The sequence below is a fragment of the Gobio gobio genome (genome assembly GCF_949357685.1).
Source record: "Gobio gobio genome assembly, chromosome: 18".
Taxonomy (NCBI): domain Eukaryota; kingdom Metazoa; phylum Chordata; class Actinopteri; order Cypriniformes; family Gobionidae; genus Gobio; species Gobio gobio.
Window position 1 is genome coordinate 21,145,561 of NC_137111.1, and position 19,948 is coordinate 21,165,508.

The 19,948-nt window shown below is 36.9% G+C and overlaps 2 protein-coding genes across 3 annotated transcripts in view; both read left to right on the top strand.

Moving 5' to 3' along the window:
* Nucleotides 1-412: 412 nt before the first annotated feature.
* snapc1b (small nuclear RNA activating complex, polypeptide 1b) lies at nucleotides 413-12,316 on the top strand. 2 transcript variants are annotated; one of them, XM_079842313.1, is made up of 10 exons: nucleotides 413-667; nucleotides 2,582-2,741; nucleotides 3,314-3,454; nucleotides 7,128-7,235; nucleotides 7,593-7,742; nucleotides 9,025-9,069; nucleotides 10,980-11,042; nucleotides 11,150-11,285; nucleotides 11,366-11,431; nucleotides 11,550-12,316. In XM_079842313.1, exons 1-10 carry the CDS (start codon nucleotides 537-539, stop codon nucleotides 11,606-11,608), a joined length of 1,059 nt encoding a protein of 352 aa, XP_079698439.1. In that variant the 5' UTR covers nucleotides 413-536; the 3' UTR covers nucleotides 11,609-12,316. The 2 variants fall into 2 exon arrangements, with proteins under 2 accessions (XP_079698439.1, XP_079698440.1); XM_079842314.1 differs by having other exon boundaries at nucleotides 448-667; nucleotides 2,585-2,741.
* A 900-nt stretch (nucleotides 12,317-13,216) lies between these two features.
* The window catches only part of syt16 (synaptotagmin XVI), a 40,418-nt gene continuing 33,686 nt past the window's right edge, over nucleotides 13,217-19,948 (top strand). The window contains exon 1 of the mRNA XM_079841934.1: nucleotides 13,217-13,423. Coding sequence (XP_079698060.1) covers nucleotides 13,411-13,423 — 13 coding nt within the window. The 5' untranslated portion in view covers nucleotides 13,217-13,410. The remainder of the gene's footprint in view (nucleotides 13,424-19,948) is intronic.

A 19,948-nucleotide genomic window follows, 5' to 3' on the forward strand; every position in this document is an offset into this window, starting at 1 on the left:
AGGGAACAGTGCACAAGCACTGTACCACCTTAGTTCTAGAGGGTTTGCAGATGGAGAGTTATAAATACAATCATTTTAACACCACCACCACCAGTGCATGTCCTACTACGCCACTGCCTGCTTTGAAGGCTCCAGTGTTGATTGTTGAGTTGAGCTTATTAGAAGATCAAATATGTGGTAGTATGTTTCAGGAGTGAGATAAATGCATCAATATAAGTACTTTTTTATGTTTAGGCTACACCATTTCTGCTGGTATTCATAGAGAGTTCAATAATACAGGATAATGCAGGATATATAATGCGCAGTAGGTGGCACTAGTGACACCAAGGAACGAGCAGCCATTAAACTAAAAGAAGAAGATTAGACGGACACACGTACAGCCGAAACACTAGGTGGCAGTAGAAAAAATGCAATCTTTTCACCGACCAGTATGAGCGAAACGAGAAACGCAAAAACATGAAACGCATGTAACACGTTTTAACTAATTTTTAAACATGTAAACAATTGATTCTGTGTGGTCTTAATTAAGGGCTAGGATGGATAATTTCAGGGGACCGGTAAAAACTGACTGCGAAGAACTACTGGCTCGTTTTCAGGCGACCGAGTCAGTTCGGTACGAGCAGTTTCTGGGGATCTGGAGAGACATGAACTTCAGCAGCATCTTCTAGTGAGTTTCACGCGCATCTTTAAGAAATAAAATCACTCACTTGGATTCCAGTGACAATTTTATGCACATATTTTTTTAAGATTATCTTTCGAATTAGCTTTTAACCGTCATATAAGAGAAAAATATCTGGTGCAGGTTTCTGCAGCAAAATTCTACTTGAGCTACACAGAAACCAGACACTGCTCATTAATATTTTGTTGAATGTTTATTCTATTTCATATAAGTAAGTTATGTTTATGGTGTATTTTTATATTTATTGTATATAGTTTTTTTTCTTCCGTATTTTATATTAATCTCCTGGGTGCCACTGGCTACGTACTAGGACATTATTTTATTGAATTTCACTGACACCATACATGTCATGAAGTGTTTTGTGATTTAGCACGACAATATTTTTTGAAATGTTGTAATTAATTATCATTTAAATTTGACTACTTTTCAAATCGTTTGTTATAAATCAACATTTCAGTTATGGGGTTTCTAATCATAATATTACGTTCTGTTACAAAACAGGGCATTGATTTCACATATGTCCTCAATAGACACCAGGACTTAAAGCATGTTTATCAGTCATTTTAGGAGACAAAACAAGTGAATAGGGGACAAAATGACATATCAATATTCCTATAAAATATCAGATATTATTATGAAAATGTTGCCAACTATTACTCCCATTATTACACTTCTTTTTCCATTACATGTTGCTCCAAGAACACATTAATATGTAAATTTAATCCAGTGTTTAGATACATTATTGAATGGGAAAACCCATGTATGGCAATTTTACCCACATAATGCATAAAGGGAAATGGTATTATCAATTCATTACGTTATATAGTTGAGAATCATCTTTAAACAAAGTTTGGTTAAAAAAAAAAATCCTGACACCTAAAAATTGATTGGTGAATGAAAAAAAAAAATCCCATTGTTTTTGCCTATACATGTAATTTCATGTAATTTTATTTTTTATATAACCTGTTTTAAAACTTTCCACACATGCCAGCATGATGACACTTAGTGTATTTACTAGTAGTTGCCATACCAACACTACATAGAGAAAAAAATTGCACTAAAATTAAAAAATCTTTGGAAGATATAACTGAACATTTATTTAACCATAGCAAAAGTAAATTTCTTACTGAAGTTAATTTTTCATCTCTGTTTTTTGTGTTTATTTAAAACTAGACAAATCTGATATTGAATCTTATATCTGTTATTTAACAGTTGAGAGTTCTTTAGTGCTGATCTAACCAGCAAAAGACACGAGCCGCGGTTAAATCCCAGTTGTGCAGGTGGGGCATGTTGTAACACTGCGTTACAATGTGTCCCTATTAGAATTATGCTATTCTATTCTATACTTTTATAAATTATATAGAGAAACCATCAGAAAAGGGTGAATAAAGACTGCGAGTCAAAATAGCTGTTTTGAGGTGTGTTTGTTGTCGAACTCAAAACATTTTTTGATTTTAAATTATTAAAATATGCCTTTATTTTATATGAAAAAGTTGATAGTTGTATTTTAATGACAAAACATGACAAATATTTATATTTCTTCTATTAGATCAGATAACATTTTAAACTGTCATATGATCATGTTACAATGAACCACCCTATGGGACATGTTGTCACATTTCACTTCCAATTTTCGGGGTAAATCAAGAAAAAAAAGTATACACTGTATTAATGAAACATAACCACATAATTGTAATAGACGTGTGAAATTAATGTGGGAAAAAAGAAATACTCTGAACCCTAAGTGGATTTACACAAACTGAGAAAGTGTTAGGTTGTGCCCCGCTCTACTGACCTCTTTATTATTATTATTTATTGCTATGGTGATATTTTATGTAAAACAATCATCCCGGTTATGGGAATTTGAAGGTTTATTTCTTTTGTCTCTTCTCTTTTCTGCAGTAGTAAACCAGAGGGAAGTGAGAGAAGGCGTTTTGCTCGTCTGATCATGTCTGTGGTGTCTCCATACTTCTTTCCACCCTACACTTTCCAGATCAGAGTGGCGGGGCTTTATCTGCTGTACGGGCTCTTCAACTCACAGCTCAACACTCCCAGAGAGAAGGTGTGCTGCCATTCAACACCTAATCGTTCTTTGCCAGCCTTCAAACAGGTTGCTTTTTGTCTAAAGGCAAATTTACAGTGCATCGACAGACGTCGACTAACACGCACAATCACTGATTACAGTACGTCACTTATCAGACATGAGAAAACAAGGGCAGATTAACGGCAGCAGATGCCGACAGGGATAACACACTGATCCGACAAAACGCCGTCAAGTTGGTCGCTGTCTGACAAATTATAGAACTGTCATTTTCTGTTACTAGGGCCTATGATTACTCACTTTCATGTAATTCCAAACCGGTATGACTTTCTTTATTCTGTGGAATTGTTTTGTCCTCAAAAAGTTTTTTTTTGGATCTCATTGACTTTTATTGCATAGACAAAACTGTTCCTGTTTTGAATAAGAAAGAAAGTCATACAGGTTTTGAATGACTTGACAGGATGAGTAGATTTTTGGATAAAAAATCCCTTTACAGAAATATTTTACCCAAAAAGGATAATTCTAACTCCGTTATATTGTATGGTAATTGTTTGATCTGTTGTGTGTATCTTTGTGAATGTTGGTCTTTGTAGATCCGCGTTGCTCTGAAGGACTGGGAGGATGTCATGCAGTTTCAGAGGGATGCAGTGAACGCTCAACATTACGATGTGGTTTATATCTTCAGGAAGCTCCTGTCAGATAAAGCTTTCTACTTCACGGCCATGCCAACACCAGTAGGTTAATAAGCTCTGTGCTCATGTATCTAAATTGGATGCAAGACACAGTGTTACAACTAAAAGCTGGAATACACTATACAACTTTTGCCCCAATTTGGTCTGGAGAAATCAATGTCAGTTGCTGAAATTCATAGCTAGTTTACACTTATTGCACAGAAAATCACGTAGTGTATGATTAGATGTATGTTCATTTTTTTTAGACTAGTCTGAAGATATTAAAATATATATATATATATATATATATATATATATATATATATATATATATATATATATATATATATATATTTATATATATATATATATATATATATATATACACTCACCTAAAGGATTATTAGGAACACCTGTTCAATGTCTCATTAATGCAATTATCTAATCAACCAATCACATGGCAGTTGCTTCAATGCCTTTAGGGGTGTGGTCCTGGTCAATCTCCTGAACTCCAAACTGAATGTCAGAATGGGAAAGAAAGGTGATGTAAGCAATTTTGAGGGTGGCATGGTTGTTGGTGCCAGACGGGCCAGTCTGAGTATTTCACAATCTGCTCAGTTACTGGGATTTTCACGCACAACCATTTCTAGGGTTTACAAAGAATGGTGTGAAAAGGGAAAAACATCCAGTATGCGGCAGTCCTGTGGGCGAAAATGCCTTGTTGATGCTAGAGGTCAGAGGAGAATGGGCCGAATGATTCAAGCTGATAGAAGAGCAACTTTGACTGAAATAACCACTCGTTACAACCGAGGTTTGCAGCAAAGCATTTGTGAAGCCACAACACGCACAACCTTGAGGCGGATGGGCTACAACAGCAGAAGACCCTACCGGGTAACACTCATCTCCACTACAAATAGGAAAAAGAGGCTACAATTTGCACAAGCTCACCAAAATTGGACAGTTGAAGATTGGAAAAATGTTGCCTGGTCTGATGAGTCTCGATTTCTGTTGAGACATTCAGATGGTAGAGTCAGAATTTGGCGTAAACAGAATGAGAACATAGATCCATCATGCCTTGTTACCACTGTGCAGGCTGCTGGTGGTGGTGTAATGGTGGGGGGGATGTTTTCTTGGCACACTTTAGGCCCCTTAGTGCCTTTTAGTTTAAATACCACAGCCTACCTGAGCATTGTTTCTGATCATGTCCATCCCTTTATGACCACCATGTACCCATCCTCTGATGGCTACTTCCAGCAGGATAATGCACCATGTCACAAAGCTCGAATCATTTCAAATTGGTTTCTTGAACATGACAATGAGTTCACTGTACTAAAATGGCCCCCACAGTCACCAGATCTCAACCCAATAGAGCATCTTTGGGATGTGGTGGAACGGGAGCTTCGTGCCCTGGATGTGCATCCCACAAATCTCCATCAACTGCAAGATGCTATCCTATCAATATGGGCCAACATTTCTAAAGAATGCTTTCAGCACCTTGTTGAATCAATGCCACGCAGAATTAAGGCAGTTCTGAAGGCGAAAGGGGGTCAAACACAGTTTTAGTATGGTGTTCCTGATAATCCTTTAGGTGAGTGTGTGTGTATATATATATGTAGACTTAAGCCTCTAAGTCCGCCTGATGTTTTTCTTTAAAATAAGCATTTTTGTCAGGCTTCTATGTATAGGTTTTTACCCAAGTACCGGTACTTCTGAATGGGCTGAGGCTGGGATTTAGTGGGTCTGAAGTGAAAGTATTTTATGAACGTATACTATATGCAGAGAGCATTCACTCAGTATCGTTATCATATATATATATTTCCAAGTGGGAGAACTTGCAAAATAGCAGGGTGTTCAAATACTTATTTTCCTCACTGTATATATATATATACAGTGAGGAAAATAAGTATTTGAACACCCTGCTATTTTCCTCACTGTATATATATATATATATATATATATATATATATATATATATATATATATATATATATATATATATATACAGTGAGGAAAATAAGTATTTGAACACCCTGCTATTTTGCAAGTTCTCCCACTTGGAAATCATGGAGGGGTCTGAAATTGTCATCGTAGGTGCATGTCCACTGTGAGAGACATAATATTAAAAAAAAAAATCCAGAAATCACAATGTATGATTTTTTTAACTATTTATTTGTATGATACAGCTGCAAATAAGTATTTGAACACCTGTCTATCAGCTAGAATTCTGACCCTCAAAGACCTGTTAGTCTGCCTTTAAAATGTCCACCTCCACTCCATTTATTATCCTAAATTAGATGCACCTGTATGAGGTCGTTAGCTACATAAAGACACCTGTCCACCCCATACAATCAGTAAGAATCCAACTACTAACATGGCCAAGACCAAAGAGCTGTCCAAAGACACTAGAGACAAAATTGTACACCTCCACAAGGCTGGAAAGGGCTACGGGGAAATTGCCAAGCAGCTTGGTGAAATAAGGTCCACTGTTAGAGCAATCATTAGAAAATGGAAGAAGCGAAACATGACTGTCAATCTCCCTCGGACTGGGGCTCCATGCAAGATCTCACCTCGTGGGGTCTCAATGATCCTAAGAAAGGTGAGAAATCAGCCCAGAACTACACGGGAGGAGCTGGTCAATGACCTGAAAAGAGCTGGGACCACCGTTTCCAAGGTTACTGTTGGTAATACACTAAGACGTCATGGTTTGAAATCATGCATGGCACGGAAGGTTCCCCTGCTTAAACCAGCACATGTCCAGGCCCGTCTTAAGTTTGCCAATGACCATTTGGATGATCCAGAGGAGTCATGGGAGAAAGTCATGTGGTCAGATGCGACCAAAATATAAACTTTTTGGTCATAATTCCACTAAACGTGTTTGGAGGAAGAAGAATGATGAGTACCATCCCAAGAACACCATCCCTACTGTGAAGCATGGGGGTGGTAGCATCATGCTTTAGGGGTGTTTTTCTGCACATGGGACAGGGAGACTGTACTGTATTAAGGAGAGGATGACCAGGGCCATGTATTGCGAGATTTTGCGGAACAACCTCCTTCCCTCAGTTAGAGCATTGAAGATGGGTCGAGGCTGGGTATTCCAACATGACAATGACCCGAATTACACAGCCAGGATAACCAAGGAGTGGCTCTGTAAGAAGCATATCAAGGTTCTGGCGTGGCCTAGCCAGTCTCCAGACCTAAACCCAATAGAGAATCTTTGGAGGGAGCTCAAACTCTGTGTTTCATAGCGACAGGCCAGAAACCTGACTGATCTAGAGAAGATTTGTGAGGAGGAATGGGCCAAAATCCCTCCTGCAGTGTGTGCAAACCTGGTGAAAAACTACAGGAAACGTTTGACCTCTGTAATTGCAAACAAAGGCTACTGTACCAAATATTAACATTGTTTAAATACTTATTTGCAGCTGTATCATACAAATAAATAGTTAAAAAATCATACATTGTGATTTCTGGATTTTTTTTTTTGTCTCTCACAGTGGACATGCACCTACGATGACAATTTCAGACCCCTCCATGATTTCTAAGTGGGAGAACTTGCAAAATAGCAGGGTGTTCAAATACATATTTTCCTATGTATAGGAATATTTTTTTTATATATTTATATATATATATATATATATATGAAGCAGCAGTATATTCTGTGTTTTGTGTGTCCAGGTTACTGGTGTAAACAAACTGATTCAACTTGATGCCCAACGTTACTCATTCTATATGTTTACAGCTCTCCTTTGGGGAAAAGAAGGAAGATGTAAAGAAGACAGAAATCTGTGAACAGTTTGTTGATCCGTCAACACGTCCTCAGGAACTCGTCACCACAGACGTGCTAGAGGTTAGTTACCATGGCAAATTTTTTTTTTTTAAATAAAAACATATCCCCTCCAGCTTTTGTTTTGTTTACATATATTTCTGAATGTGTGAAAGCTGTTCTATAACATTTATACTCTTGAGTCAGCTTTAACACTGAGTGTCTTGTCTTGGCCATGTCACTGTTCAGTCAAACACATGATTTAAATATTGATCTTACTGAACAAAACAATTACATTTTTAGGGTCATCCTGTAGAAGCTGCATCTAATTTTTAAATGCAAATTGGTTGTCTTTTGTCTAATGAAAAGTGTGATCAGGAGTTGCTCGTGAATGGGATGTTTTGGTTAACAAGTCCATATGTATTTTTTTCTGGACCTCAGGAAATTGCAAATATCCATGATCATTATGAGAGCCTGAAGAAAGCTGTTTTCACCGAACCAGACCCAAACCTGAATCTTATCCAGCAAAACCTGGCTCCCAAATTAGACGGTGCCATCCTTGCCTATTCCAATTGGCAGTGGAAACGTGCAGTAAGTATAATTGTGTATACGAGTGTTACAAATAAAAGTTATATTATTATTCATCAAGGATTCATTAAATTGCTCAAAGGTGACAGTAGACATAATGTATATAATGTATAAAAGCATTTATATTTCCAATAAATGCTATTGTTTTGAGCTTTCTATTCATCACAGAATCCTGAGAAAAATTCTTCAAATCTGTGTAATGATGCTGAAAATCAGATCACAGGACTAAATTACATTTTATAACCCCATATGCGGAAAAGTTAAGATTTTCTAAAATGCTATTTATTTATTTTTTTTAAACTCTCTCTCACCTTCATTTATCTCACAAAAGTATTCAAAAATTCCAATGTTTTTACTGACCAACTTAATTGTATTTTGTAAAAATAAACACATTGAGATTTTAATGGCTGCTACACAGACTCCAAAAAAGTTGTAACTGGGGCATGTTTACAACTGTGTCATATCACCTTATTTACATGTTTTAATAGTTTGGGAATTGAGGATACTAATTGTTGCATTTTTGCAAGTGGAATCTTTGCCTAATCTCGTCTGATACAAGACAGCTGCTCAACAGTCCATGGTCTTCGTTGTCTGATTCTCCTTCATTATGGGCCAAACATTTTCAAAAAGAGACAAATCTGGACTGCACGTGTAGAGTGTCTATGAAACCACTCTGTTTTAGCAAGTACAGAATGAGGCCTGGCATTGTCTTGCTCCCCAGGAAAGATATCATCTTTATTCCATTAAATGTCTCTGTACAATCCCAATATATGCCTCAATGTCAGTGGTACCTTCACACACATGCAAGTCACCACCATACCATGACAGATGTTTGCTTTTGCACCTGTCACTGATGAAAGTCTGGATGGTCCCTTTCGTCTTTGGAACTGAGAACTTGATGTCCATGTGGACTCATCTGACTTGCAGCACACATTTTCTCTGTGTTTTGGATCCTCTGATTTTCTTTGTACTTTTGTCAGTTAAGAGAATTAACAAATCACAGATTCTTGATTTTGCTAAATGTCCCAACGTTTTCTGGAAACGGGGTTGTATATATTAATATAAAAAGATTATTTTTTAAAATTGTAACAATACTTCATATTATTAATAATATATGCAGCCTTGGTGATATTAAAGATACTTGCTAAAGATACAAAATCATTAAACCAAACTTTTAATGGTAGCACATAACTACATCAATGATGGCATTTAATCCTGAAAATTTTTATAGAATGTGTATGTGTGTGTCTAAACCATGTGTGTCTTGTTTGTTTGTTTTTTTCAGGAATCTGAAGAGCAAGATGCTGGAGAGGGGCCTTCAAATCAAGAAGTAAGAGATTAAGTTAAAAATTAATATCCATATCCAATTGGACACACCAAGCCGACGTTTTTGAGCGTCGGCCAACTTGGTTTTTTCAGTGTGTTCCGCACTGTTGGCTCTAGTCAGATGCCATTGGGGGTTTTTGGGCTGATTCCACATGTGGAGTCGGGCCGTCGGTGGGAGGGAGAACTGAATGAGTCTAATGAGAATAATAGCAAAACAGCGAGCAAAGAAGTCAAAACGGTACAGATAGAAGGCTGCTCTAATTTTACACCATCTTACTGAGTGTTCCTGGGCGAATATTTTAACATGACCGGAGTGAAATAAAGATAGTGATCAGCAGGATTGATATTCAAAACGGTAAGCACGCGCTGCTTTGTTTACTGTTTATGTATCTGCAGCCTGTAGTGTCGGTTTCCCTTTTTAAATGACTAATATAGACGAATATATCTGCAGAAATAGTTATCTCATTTACACGCAGGCGCAGAACATACATGCTAGTTGACAGTCAGCTGTAGTGTGTAGACACGGGTGACGTGCGGTAGTGCTGGGGGGCAAGACCAAAAATGTATATCACGGTATTTTTCTAAATTATATCGGTTTCACAGTAAATGACGGTATTTTTTCCCTTATGCATGACCGGGTGTTAATCACATTTTCTACTGATTAAGAGAGGAAATACTGCAGGAGATTGACTAGAATACCCTGTTTTACTGTCATGATGAGTAATTATTGTAGAAAAATTCCACACTAGAGTTAATACAGGTTTACAAAACCTCACAAAATGATGCTGTGGAGAGACAACAACCAATAAAACACAGACCTGCAACACTCTGAGAGTCATACTTACAGACACCTGAATATTAAAAGTTGAGTTGAGGGCACCTTAAGCATTTTAAAAATCTAACCCTATATAACAACAAACTGCCAAAACAAGGAGAAACGCGGATATTTGCAATACATTTCAGAGCCCTCTCTGAACAAATGACACACATCAGTTTAACACAGAAAGAATAAAGCAGTTACTTTTTGGCCCATTCTTTTGGAATTGTCAGTTTATTTATTAATTTACATCATTGTCTTTTGTGTAGCAGAATAATCCATCGTGTCAGCGCGTTCGTGATCAGACATACGGTTGTATCATTGTAATCAGTGCATACATTTCATTTTAATAAGACGTGATGAAATATGCGCGCATACACACTTCTGGTTCATGTTTAGAGCATTATAGTATATTAAATATGTCCATAAAAAACTTAAACGCGCTTGCTCCGGTCTATATCAGTGCTATATGAGCCATGTGGTGAGCGTTCCGCTCCGCGCAGAAACCGCTCTCTCTCGCGCGCCGCGTGTAGTTTGAATTCCCCGCTGTAATCAAGGGCTGAATCCGAAATCGCCCCCATAACCTCAAATAGGGCATTATTTGGAGGGGACAGCGCTTTGTAGTGGTGTCCGAAACCCTAGAGGACGTTGAGTGCACTCATTCGATCCCATTGCACCGCAATAACGAGAGTACAGCCCGAAGTACACACATTGCCTGTCCGACTTCATGCACTCGTTTTCATTCACTCCTTCAAATAAAGTGATAACGTAGGGAATAGTGAATGAGAGTATAGGATTCAGACATATACCGGTATTGCTGTATCATCAAAATTCATGTCATAAAAAATAAAAAAAATACCGGTATTCGGTATGAACCGGTATACCGCGCAGCACTAACGTGTGGCGACAACATAGTCGGCTTTCATCAGCGCTAGTTCTGTGGCGTCGGGTTGGTGTGTCCATACCTTCATACTACATAGTGCTTCATTCCCTACTGCAGAAGTGCAGTAGACTTGTGATGGTGCAGTACTGTTGTTTTATCAGAGTAGTGTGTTATTCTCTGTGTTATTAACTCTGTGGGTTTTTTCTGCCCAAAGAGCTCCCGAAGAGCCCAACTGTTAGCATCGATCAAATCCAGATCATATGGACAAGCTGTAGAGGTAAATATATACATCATAAGACACTGGTCAGATTATTTGTTAAGATAAACACTTTACATAAGTAATTAAGATTGTAAACACACAGTTTTACATTATTTCCGTTTTAGGCCTCCAAGTCTCGACGTCACAGACAGACACAGTTGGTCCCAGCATCCGGAGCAGACTGTTCACAAAAGGTCGCGCTAAAAAAGACGCGAGGCCCATCTCTTAAAATGCGCACTCAACAACGCTTCAACACTCAGGGTAAATCCTCCCACCCAAATAAACTCACCTTGCTTACGCTTTGTTTGCATTGACTGATTATCGCAGTTTCCGTATGCTAGGAAACGAGAGCGAGGGGTTGACCCGGCTGTGGTGTTTGAGCACAGTGAACGGAGAGAAGGCACCAGGTAAGAAAACAGATGGGATTAGGTCATGTTGACTAATCAGAGTGGGTCATAAGATCATGCTAACCAATCAGAGTGAAAGAGGAGTCTGTTTAACGCAAGGTTTATTTGAATTCCTCAGAAAGAAGGAAGAGAAAATTCAACTGGAACTCTGAAAGAAGCAGCGAACCCACCATCTGAATGGACTGTGATTGGCGGGAAGCCCAGTGTTAAAAGATTTTGTGATGTGTGCCTCAAGCTCCAGTTTCATGTAATTTTAAACGTTGCTGTTCTTAGGTTAAAACATTTGACATGTTTTTAAGGCTGCTCTTTCTATCGTTTTATTTTGTATTTTAATATTTGGCCTTGGAATACATTTGTTAAATGTACAATGTGAAAAAAGGACATTTTTATATGAATAATTATTGTTTTTAAAAGAACATGTTGAGTAGCTTGTTACAATGTTTAGTGTTTTGTGAAGTATATTGTGTTGTTTTAAACGATGTTAACGATTTTATAATTATTCGAAATGTTTGTTTGGCTCTCCCTGTTTCTCTTTCATCCTTAATTCAGTCCACTTTCTGTTATACTTGTGCCAGATAATACATCTCACACACACTGAGAGGAAGAAAAAAAACTTGAGTTGTGTGGTCTTTTGTATGCATGTGGTCTAGTTCTTTCTAACCTGAAGGTTTTATTGATGTACTCATTCGGCTGCTTGATTTAATCAATATCTTTTATCACTTCCAATCCCAGCATTTCTCTCCCTCGCTCATTCATGCCTCAGCCGAAGTGTGGCGTCGCCTGATAATTTAGGTCTGCTGCAGTCAGGATTGATATACAGTAGTTCGCACCTAATAGGCAGTAGCTTTTAAGACGAATTCAATAAATCTGAATCTTATTGCACGTAAGATTGATTTCTTTCTACGCTTGCTGGGGACATCAGACACATCAGTAATGGAGGGTCAGGGTCTATACACTATGCTTATCAAAACCTGATACATATTTTAGTGACTAATTATAATTGCATTAGCTTTGCATGATATGAGAGTTGATTTCCTCTCATTTACAGTAATTACTATTATTTACAGTAAGTCTTAAACTCAGGTTGCTCTTCATAATTCAACCATATTTGGATGCTACTGGATTTTGGCCCTCTGGCCCTGTAAACACTTAAAAAAAAAATTTTTTTTTTTAATAATCGCACACAGTTTATTTACTTTCTCCACTAATGTCCAACAATGTTTCTACATCAATCACATGATAATTCTGCAATTTTTGTAACTGTTCTAAAATGTTTATAGTATTGTATTGCTTATTATTTTTTACATAATTTGGTAAAATTACATCTTGACAAACAAAATGACATCTCATATTTAATCTCAGACCACTGTTGACTCTCCTTTTGCAAACAGCTAGGCCTACCCTAGAAATTATTTATTTTTACACAGTTCTAAATTATTTCACTAGTTGTTTGGATCATCATAGTCTTGCAATGTAGTAAAAATGTATAAAAGACAAGTCCACCTGGGAAAAGGCATGGTCAAAAAGTTTTCAAGACAGGTTTAATGTGATTTTCATAAAACAAAAAGAACGAAAAAAAATAACCCCTGATACTATATGTGGCTGCAGTTGGAGAAACACCTAGTAATATGTAGAAAAATTAATATGACATTATTGATACATAAGCGAGCCTGAAGGAAGGTTATGGGCGCAGAACCAGTGGCGCAGAGAGTAGAGTAGCGAGCGCGCAGCGCGTTCTTGTCCAGATGCCCGCGTGCCCGTATGCGCTCTCGCCCGCGAAGCAGCGAGTACCGGTGGGCTTCTCCGCCGTCGCCAGCCCAGCAGGTTTGATAGAGACAGACGGGATGATACGTGCAGTCGGAGCGTTTATCATCGCCAAACCTCTTTGATTCCCCGGTGCTTTTGAGCCTACTTATGAACAGATATTGATCGACAGGGCGGGTGGATTTACGCCGCGGGATCAGTGCTACGCGACCATCATGGCATCAGATAGTAAGTATCGCGTGGCTTTAAACGATATTATAAAGCGGTGAATTCATTTCTGATCAAATATCGTCATACACAGTATCAGTTTGTTTATTAAAGCTCCCTGGCTGATTTTGCTGCAGCAGAGATGAGCGATGGATTGTCCCAGCATCATTATCATCATTCATATAGCCTAGTGTAAATCTCCTCCAACGTTTCTCTAATTGATATTATAACAACTGACATTTCATGCAGACTAGCTATTATAAACGCTTGGAGAATTTCATGTCATGTTTTATATAATCCATGTTCTGGATGTTGTTAGTGTTGCACTTGCTGCTGTTTCCTCACCTGCTGCTTGTTTATTGCCGTTTAAATGAGTTTTTAAAGACGTTAATGGTTAAAATGTTGTTAAGAGGGTTGGATTTTTTAAAAGATTTTTTTTTATTATTTTTTTTTTTTTTTTACATCTGTTTAGAATAGATAGGTTTATGAGGTGTTACTAAACATGTCAGTATTTTAGAATTTAAATTGAGAAACAATTCATTTAATTTAATTTGGTAACACTTTACAATAAGGTCTTATTTTTTAAACATTAGTTAATGCATTAAATAACACGAACTTACAATGAGTATTTATTCATCTTTGTTAATATTAATAAAATAAAAAAATCCAGCTATTCATATTAGTTCAAAGTGCATAACTAAGGTAAAAAAAATACAACATTTGATTTTAATAATGTAGTAGTAGGCTAAATGGTGAAATTAACATTAACTAAGATTAATAAATGCTGTAGAAGTACTGTTCATTCTTATAGTTCATGTTAACTAAAGTAGTAGCCTATGTAGTATGTTAACTAATGAAACCTTTCCCTTTTTATTGTATACAAGTTCAAAGCAATGCTCCAAATCAACTTTGTTTTACATCTCCAATGGGAAATGCAGGACCAAAGAAATGAAAGGCATCTATAATAAAATATACCAGTTTATTTTGCAGTAGGGGTGATCTCGGCCACACATGGGGAATATTTCACAAGAGTATTCTGCTCTTCATACCAAAATTCCAATATCATTATAATGTTAATAGATTCTGGTTAAACAAGCACACACAATAAAATAAATCATCGCTTGCATATATTCACACACAAGTCAACTACACCAAACAATTATTTTGTTGTAAATAAAACTAAGATTACTATGTTTTACAAGAAAATACTACTTCGGAATGTAACGTTTAATTCAATGTGTTACTTGCCGTTTCTTTGGAATTGTGAGATTTTTATATAATGAAGGTGGATTTTAACAGAAAGGTCGAACTGTGTTTTCAGTATAAGGGCATTATTCATAATCATGTCAGGGCAGGGCAGGTTGTCATGTGTTGTACATTTTTGTGTTTTGTAGGCTAATTTTATACAATTTATAAGTTTCAGTGTCTATTGGTCAAAAACAAGAGTTTTATAATGTCCATTGTTTATGTCCAATGTTTCCAACTTTTACTTTCAACATTTGGCCATATAGATTATAATTAATTAAAATTCCGATATGTTTAAGAAGGTTACCTTTTATTATTTTAGATAGTATAATTTACCAGTCATAGTGCTGGGTGTATTGCCATTGTTTTCTTAGACACATATTTTAAGACATAAAATGACACGATTTCTGGTAAATGCCCCCTTTATTTGGACAGTCAAAGAAATATGGGTATTGACACAAATTTGACAATTCGATTCGATTTTGATCCACAAGCTTCACTGTAAAAAAAAACTAAAAGAACTTGCTGCCTTAAATTTTTAAGTACAATCAACTTGGTTGTTTATGTCATTTCAACTTAAATTACATTAAAGTTCTTGTAATTTTTCTTGTACAATGCTAAAGCTAATCCTAGACTAAAATGCATGTTTGAGCTGTTTTAACTGAAAGAATCTTGCACTGACAAATCTTAAAATATGTCAGTGGCATTGTTTTGTCTCAAGATGCACACCAGTAATGTTTTTTTCTTGGGCACGTTTATAAAAGTTACTTAAATGTCCTAATTAAACTAAGGCCTAATCCTGGTTTAGTGTAAGCCCTGTCTGTGAAACCGGGCCATGTTGTCATAACTTGTATATAATATGTTGTCATATCATTTTTTACAGTGTTGCTATTTGATTCAGATTCAGTATTGATTAAATATCAGGGACAGTATATGGCAAATGTTCTCAAGCAAAACAATCTCTCAACTAATGCTGTAAACTACAGGTAGTCAGTTGGTACTACATTACTGTAAAACTGAAGGTTAAAATTAATTGATTTGTATATAAACACTTAAATTACAAATCGATATGTTTTACCCATCCCTAACAATATTTTTTTTCTCATGAAAAATTCAGAATCACAAGCCTCTAGTTATCATCTTTACATTATGCCTGCAGAACAAGTGCTGGTGTGTGAGGTTTATCCAACCCTCCTTTATTTATTGAGTGACTCATTCTCATATACCTGTGTCTCGGATCCCCACCTCTGTCTTTATTAGAGTGTGACCGCGAGAGTGATTTTATGATCTCAGGTGGTGTGTGTGTTTTGAAGGAGGAGACAGAAAAACATTAATCTCCAAATATCAAACATTCTGGAAGAGATAAGAACATTTAAGTGTTTTATCTGTGTTATGAGAACAGTAGAAAGAGACCCTTCCCGCATCTTTACAAGCACATCTGGATGCTCCAGCATAAAATATGCATATTCTACAGTGACCTGGATGAGTGAGAATTTTGAATCTTCATAGTGTCTCAGTGACCTACTTTCTGACCCATCTGTGATTCAGGCTCTGGAAGTTTTGAAAGGAACTTGTATTTGTAAATTAATTATTGTGAGTGAGCTTTATGCCCCGCTATGTGAACTGTTAAGTCATGGAATTGGTTTACAGATAGGATTTTATAGCAGATGGAATAATTATTGCATAAACAAATAGTTGTATTCCCAGTAGGCTTTTTTTTTGTGCTTTACATCAGAATTCAGCAACTAGACTACCATTCAAAAGTTTGGGGTCGGTAAAATTTGTTTTTGAAAGTCTCTTATACCCACCAAGGCTGCCTTTGTGAAATCTTATTACAAAATAAAATAACTGCTAAAATATATTTATGTAACATTCCTGGGGGTTTCCATTTTTGGTTCACCAAAGAACCTTTCAGTGAACAGTTCTTAAAAGATCCATGTTTTCTTTAGTGTGAAAAACATTTTAAAAATCTAAAGAACATATAAAGAACCTTTTGTGGATTGGAAAGGTTCCATGAATGTTAAAGCTTCTTTATGGAACCATCAATGCCAATAAAGAACCTTTGCTATATGCTGATAATATGCTGATTTGGCACTCAATAAACATTTCTTATTATTATGACAGTTTTTCAGGATTTTTTTTGTTGAAATCAAATTTTTAAAAGAAAATTTTTGTAACCATGTACATATCTTTAATGTCACTTTTGATCAATTTAATGTATCCTTGCTGAATGAAAGTAGGGTTAGGATTTTTATATGGGTCAAAGACATGACGAGCATATTGTTGTGTCCAAGTACATTATTTCCTTTTTAAATAATTTGATAAATTCATGACATAAATCACTTTTTTCTATAAAACCTATTTAGTTTGAATTTGTTTTTAGTACATTGAAATACGACATATTATTTTGTGTTATCTTAAACTCCCAAAATGTCAGGTGGTGCAACTGTCTGAACAACTTAACTTATAAACTAAGTTCAGTTATAAACTAATTTTATAAATGTCAGTAGTTTTAGTAGTTTTAAAGCAATTTGTCATATAGCATATACTGTATAATCCCAAATGTCAGGGTGGCACAACTGCAAACATGGATCTTTTATTATGAATTGGCAAGGTAATTACAGTTAACTTGATAATACATCTTCAGAGGTCCCCAACTGATCTGAGTGGCAGAGTGAAAAGGTTTGTAGATCTCTCTTAAATACTGGTAAAAACCGCTCATTTCAAGTCTGGGTAGGTTGGTTCACTTTCCATGTCAGGTGGTGCAACTACAGTATATACATACAGCTCTTTGGTTGTAAAAATTTTTTTAAATATTATTTAACAACTGAAACTTGTTTTAACATATTGTTCATAACTCAAAAATATGTATACTATATATACACCAATCAGGCACAACATTATGAACATCCTAATATTGTGTTGGTCCCCCTTTTGCTGCCAAAACAGCCCTGACCCGTCGAGGCTAGTAAGCGACGCACACGCATCCGGCCATCCACGTGATGTAAAAGAAAACGTGATTCATCAGACCAGGCCACCTTCTTCCATTGCTCCGTGGTCCAGTTCTGATGCTCACGTGCCCACTGTTGGTGCTTTCGGCGTTGGACAGGGGTGAGCATGGGCACCCTGACTGGTCTGCGGCTATGCAGCCCCATACGCAACAAACTGTGATGCACTGTGTATTCTGACACATTTCTATCAGAACCAGCATTAACTTCATGAGCAATTTGAGCTACAGTAGCTCGTCTGTTTGATCAGACCACACAGGTCAGCCTTCTCTCCCCACGTTCATTAATGAGCCTTGGCCACCCGTGACCCTGTCGCCGGTTCACCACTGTTCCCTCCTTGGACCACTTTTGATACTGACCACTGCAGGCCTGGGAACACCCCACAAGAGCTGCAGTTTTGGAGATGCTCTGACCCATGTCGTCTAGCAATCACAATTTGGCCCTTGTCACTCACTCAAATCCTTACGCTTGCCCATTTTTCCTGCTTCTAACACATCAACTTTGTGGACAAAATGTTCACTTGCTGCCTAATATATTTCATCAGTCAGTGTTATTCACTTCATCTGTCAGGAGTCATAATGTTATGCCTGATCGGTGTATACACTTTGAGATTCATAAATAATATAATAATATTTTGAGATTCTGGGTGGTAAAGGTGCATCAAAAAGTTTATCATCTTGATCTGGCACAATTCTTAAATAATAACAGCAAGAACAGTTTTTAGTGGGTATCTATTTATTTAGAAACTCGTTCATGCTTTCGTCACCAGCAGGGTGGACTATTGTAATGGTGTTCTCACCGGCCTTCCCAAAAAGACCATTAGACAGCTGCAGCTCGTACAGAACGCTGCTGCCAGGATTCTGGGCAGAACCAGAAAATATGACCATATCACATCATCGGTCTTTAAACTGGCTTCCAGTTACATTTAGGATCGATTTTAAAGTACTGTTACTTGTTTATAAATCACTCAATGGTCTAGGACCTAAATACATTGCAGATATGCTGATTAAATACAAACCCAACAGATCACTCAGACCATCAGGATCAAGTCAGTAAGAAATACCAAGGGTTTTCTCAAAGAAAGGAGAGTCTGCGTTTAGCTATTATGCCAGCCGTAGCTGGAACCAGCTTCCTGAACAGATCAGATGTGCTTCAACAGTAGCCACATTCAAATCCTGTTTAGCTGTGCATTTACTGAATGTCCGACTGATTGCACTTTATCTATGTATCATCTTTAAATTCTTTTCATAACTGTTTTAATTTAACCTTGTTTTTTATTTTTGGTTACGGTTTTATTCATTTTGTTAGTGCTGTCTGGTTGTGAGAGTTGGGAAGTAAGACCTTGCCTTGCCTTATTTGTTTCCTTTAAAACTAATACTGTTACCTTTAAAGCAGAATGTTGCAAGATTAGACTTGCACTGGAATTTATATTAAAGTCATTGTTTTTTCCCTAACATTTGCCGAGCTTCATGTTTTTAAAAAAGAAAACAATTTGCCAATAGAGTAAGATAAGTGAAGGCTTGGCCTGTGAACTGAAGTGTTGTGAGGCATTTTTTTTTTCTTCTATCTGTGCTAACTTTGTTTTACTCTGGGTAAACTACCCACTAAGGGGATTTAGATTTTGGGTCTATAATAAATAAAATAGTTTGCATTCATGTTTAGAGTATAATGAATTTTGGGAGAGAACCGTTCAGTTGTCAGCTGTCAGGAAGGGTGTTAAAGCCTGACAGGAAGCCATGGAGAGAGACAGCATCCTGTACCAATTAACTAATGGCAAGCGCTTAATGTTGGCTTTCAAACTTTTCTTTGTCTTGAACGAAGGCTTTCTTCTTCTTCCATATCTTATCATAAATTATATGTGGAATGTGTGTCTTGTGGTCTAAGCAGTTACAGGATGCAGTTAATAAAAATCGCCAGTAGATGGAGATGTATGACAAGAATGTGGCGATTTTACTTTGAACAGTTTGCTATTCCTGAAAGAGTTCGTTCCTTTGATTTTTTTTCAGTCTGGTTTAGCAACACAAGTCATTTTAATTCACTTAACACTGAGTGTGAAAGAGTAAAAAAAAAAAAAAATCACATTTATTGGATAATAATAATTATATTTAGAGCTCATGTGTACTCTGTGCACCCAAGAACAGGAAATCCATGGCAACATGAAACCGTCTGTGTTTATGTGAACAAAGCCATGCACAAATCACTCCTCACAGAATGCTTGAGTTGTTTCCAAGGAAACCATCCTGCTCATGCAGTATAGAGGTCCATGTGTGTGGGTGACTGGGTGTGAATGTGT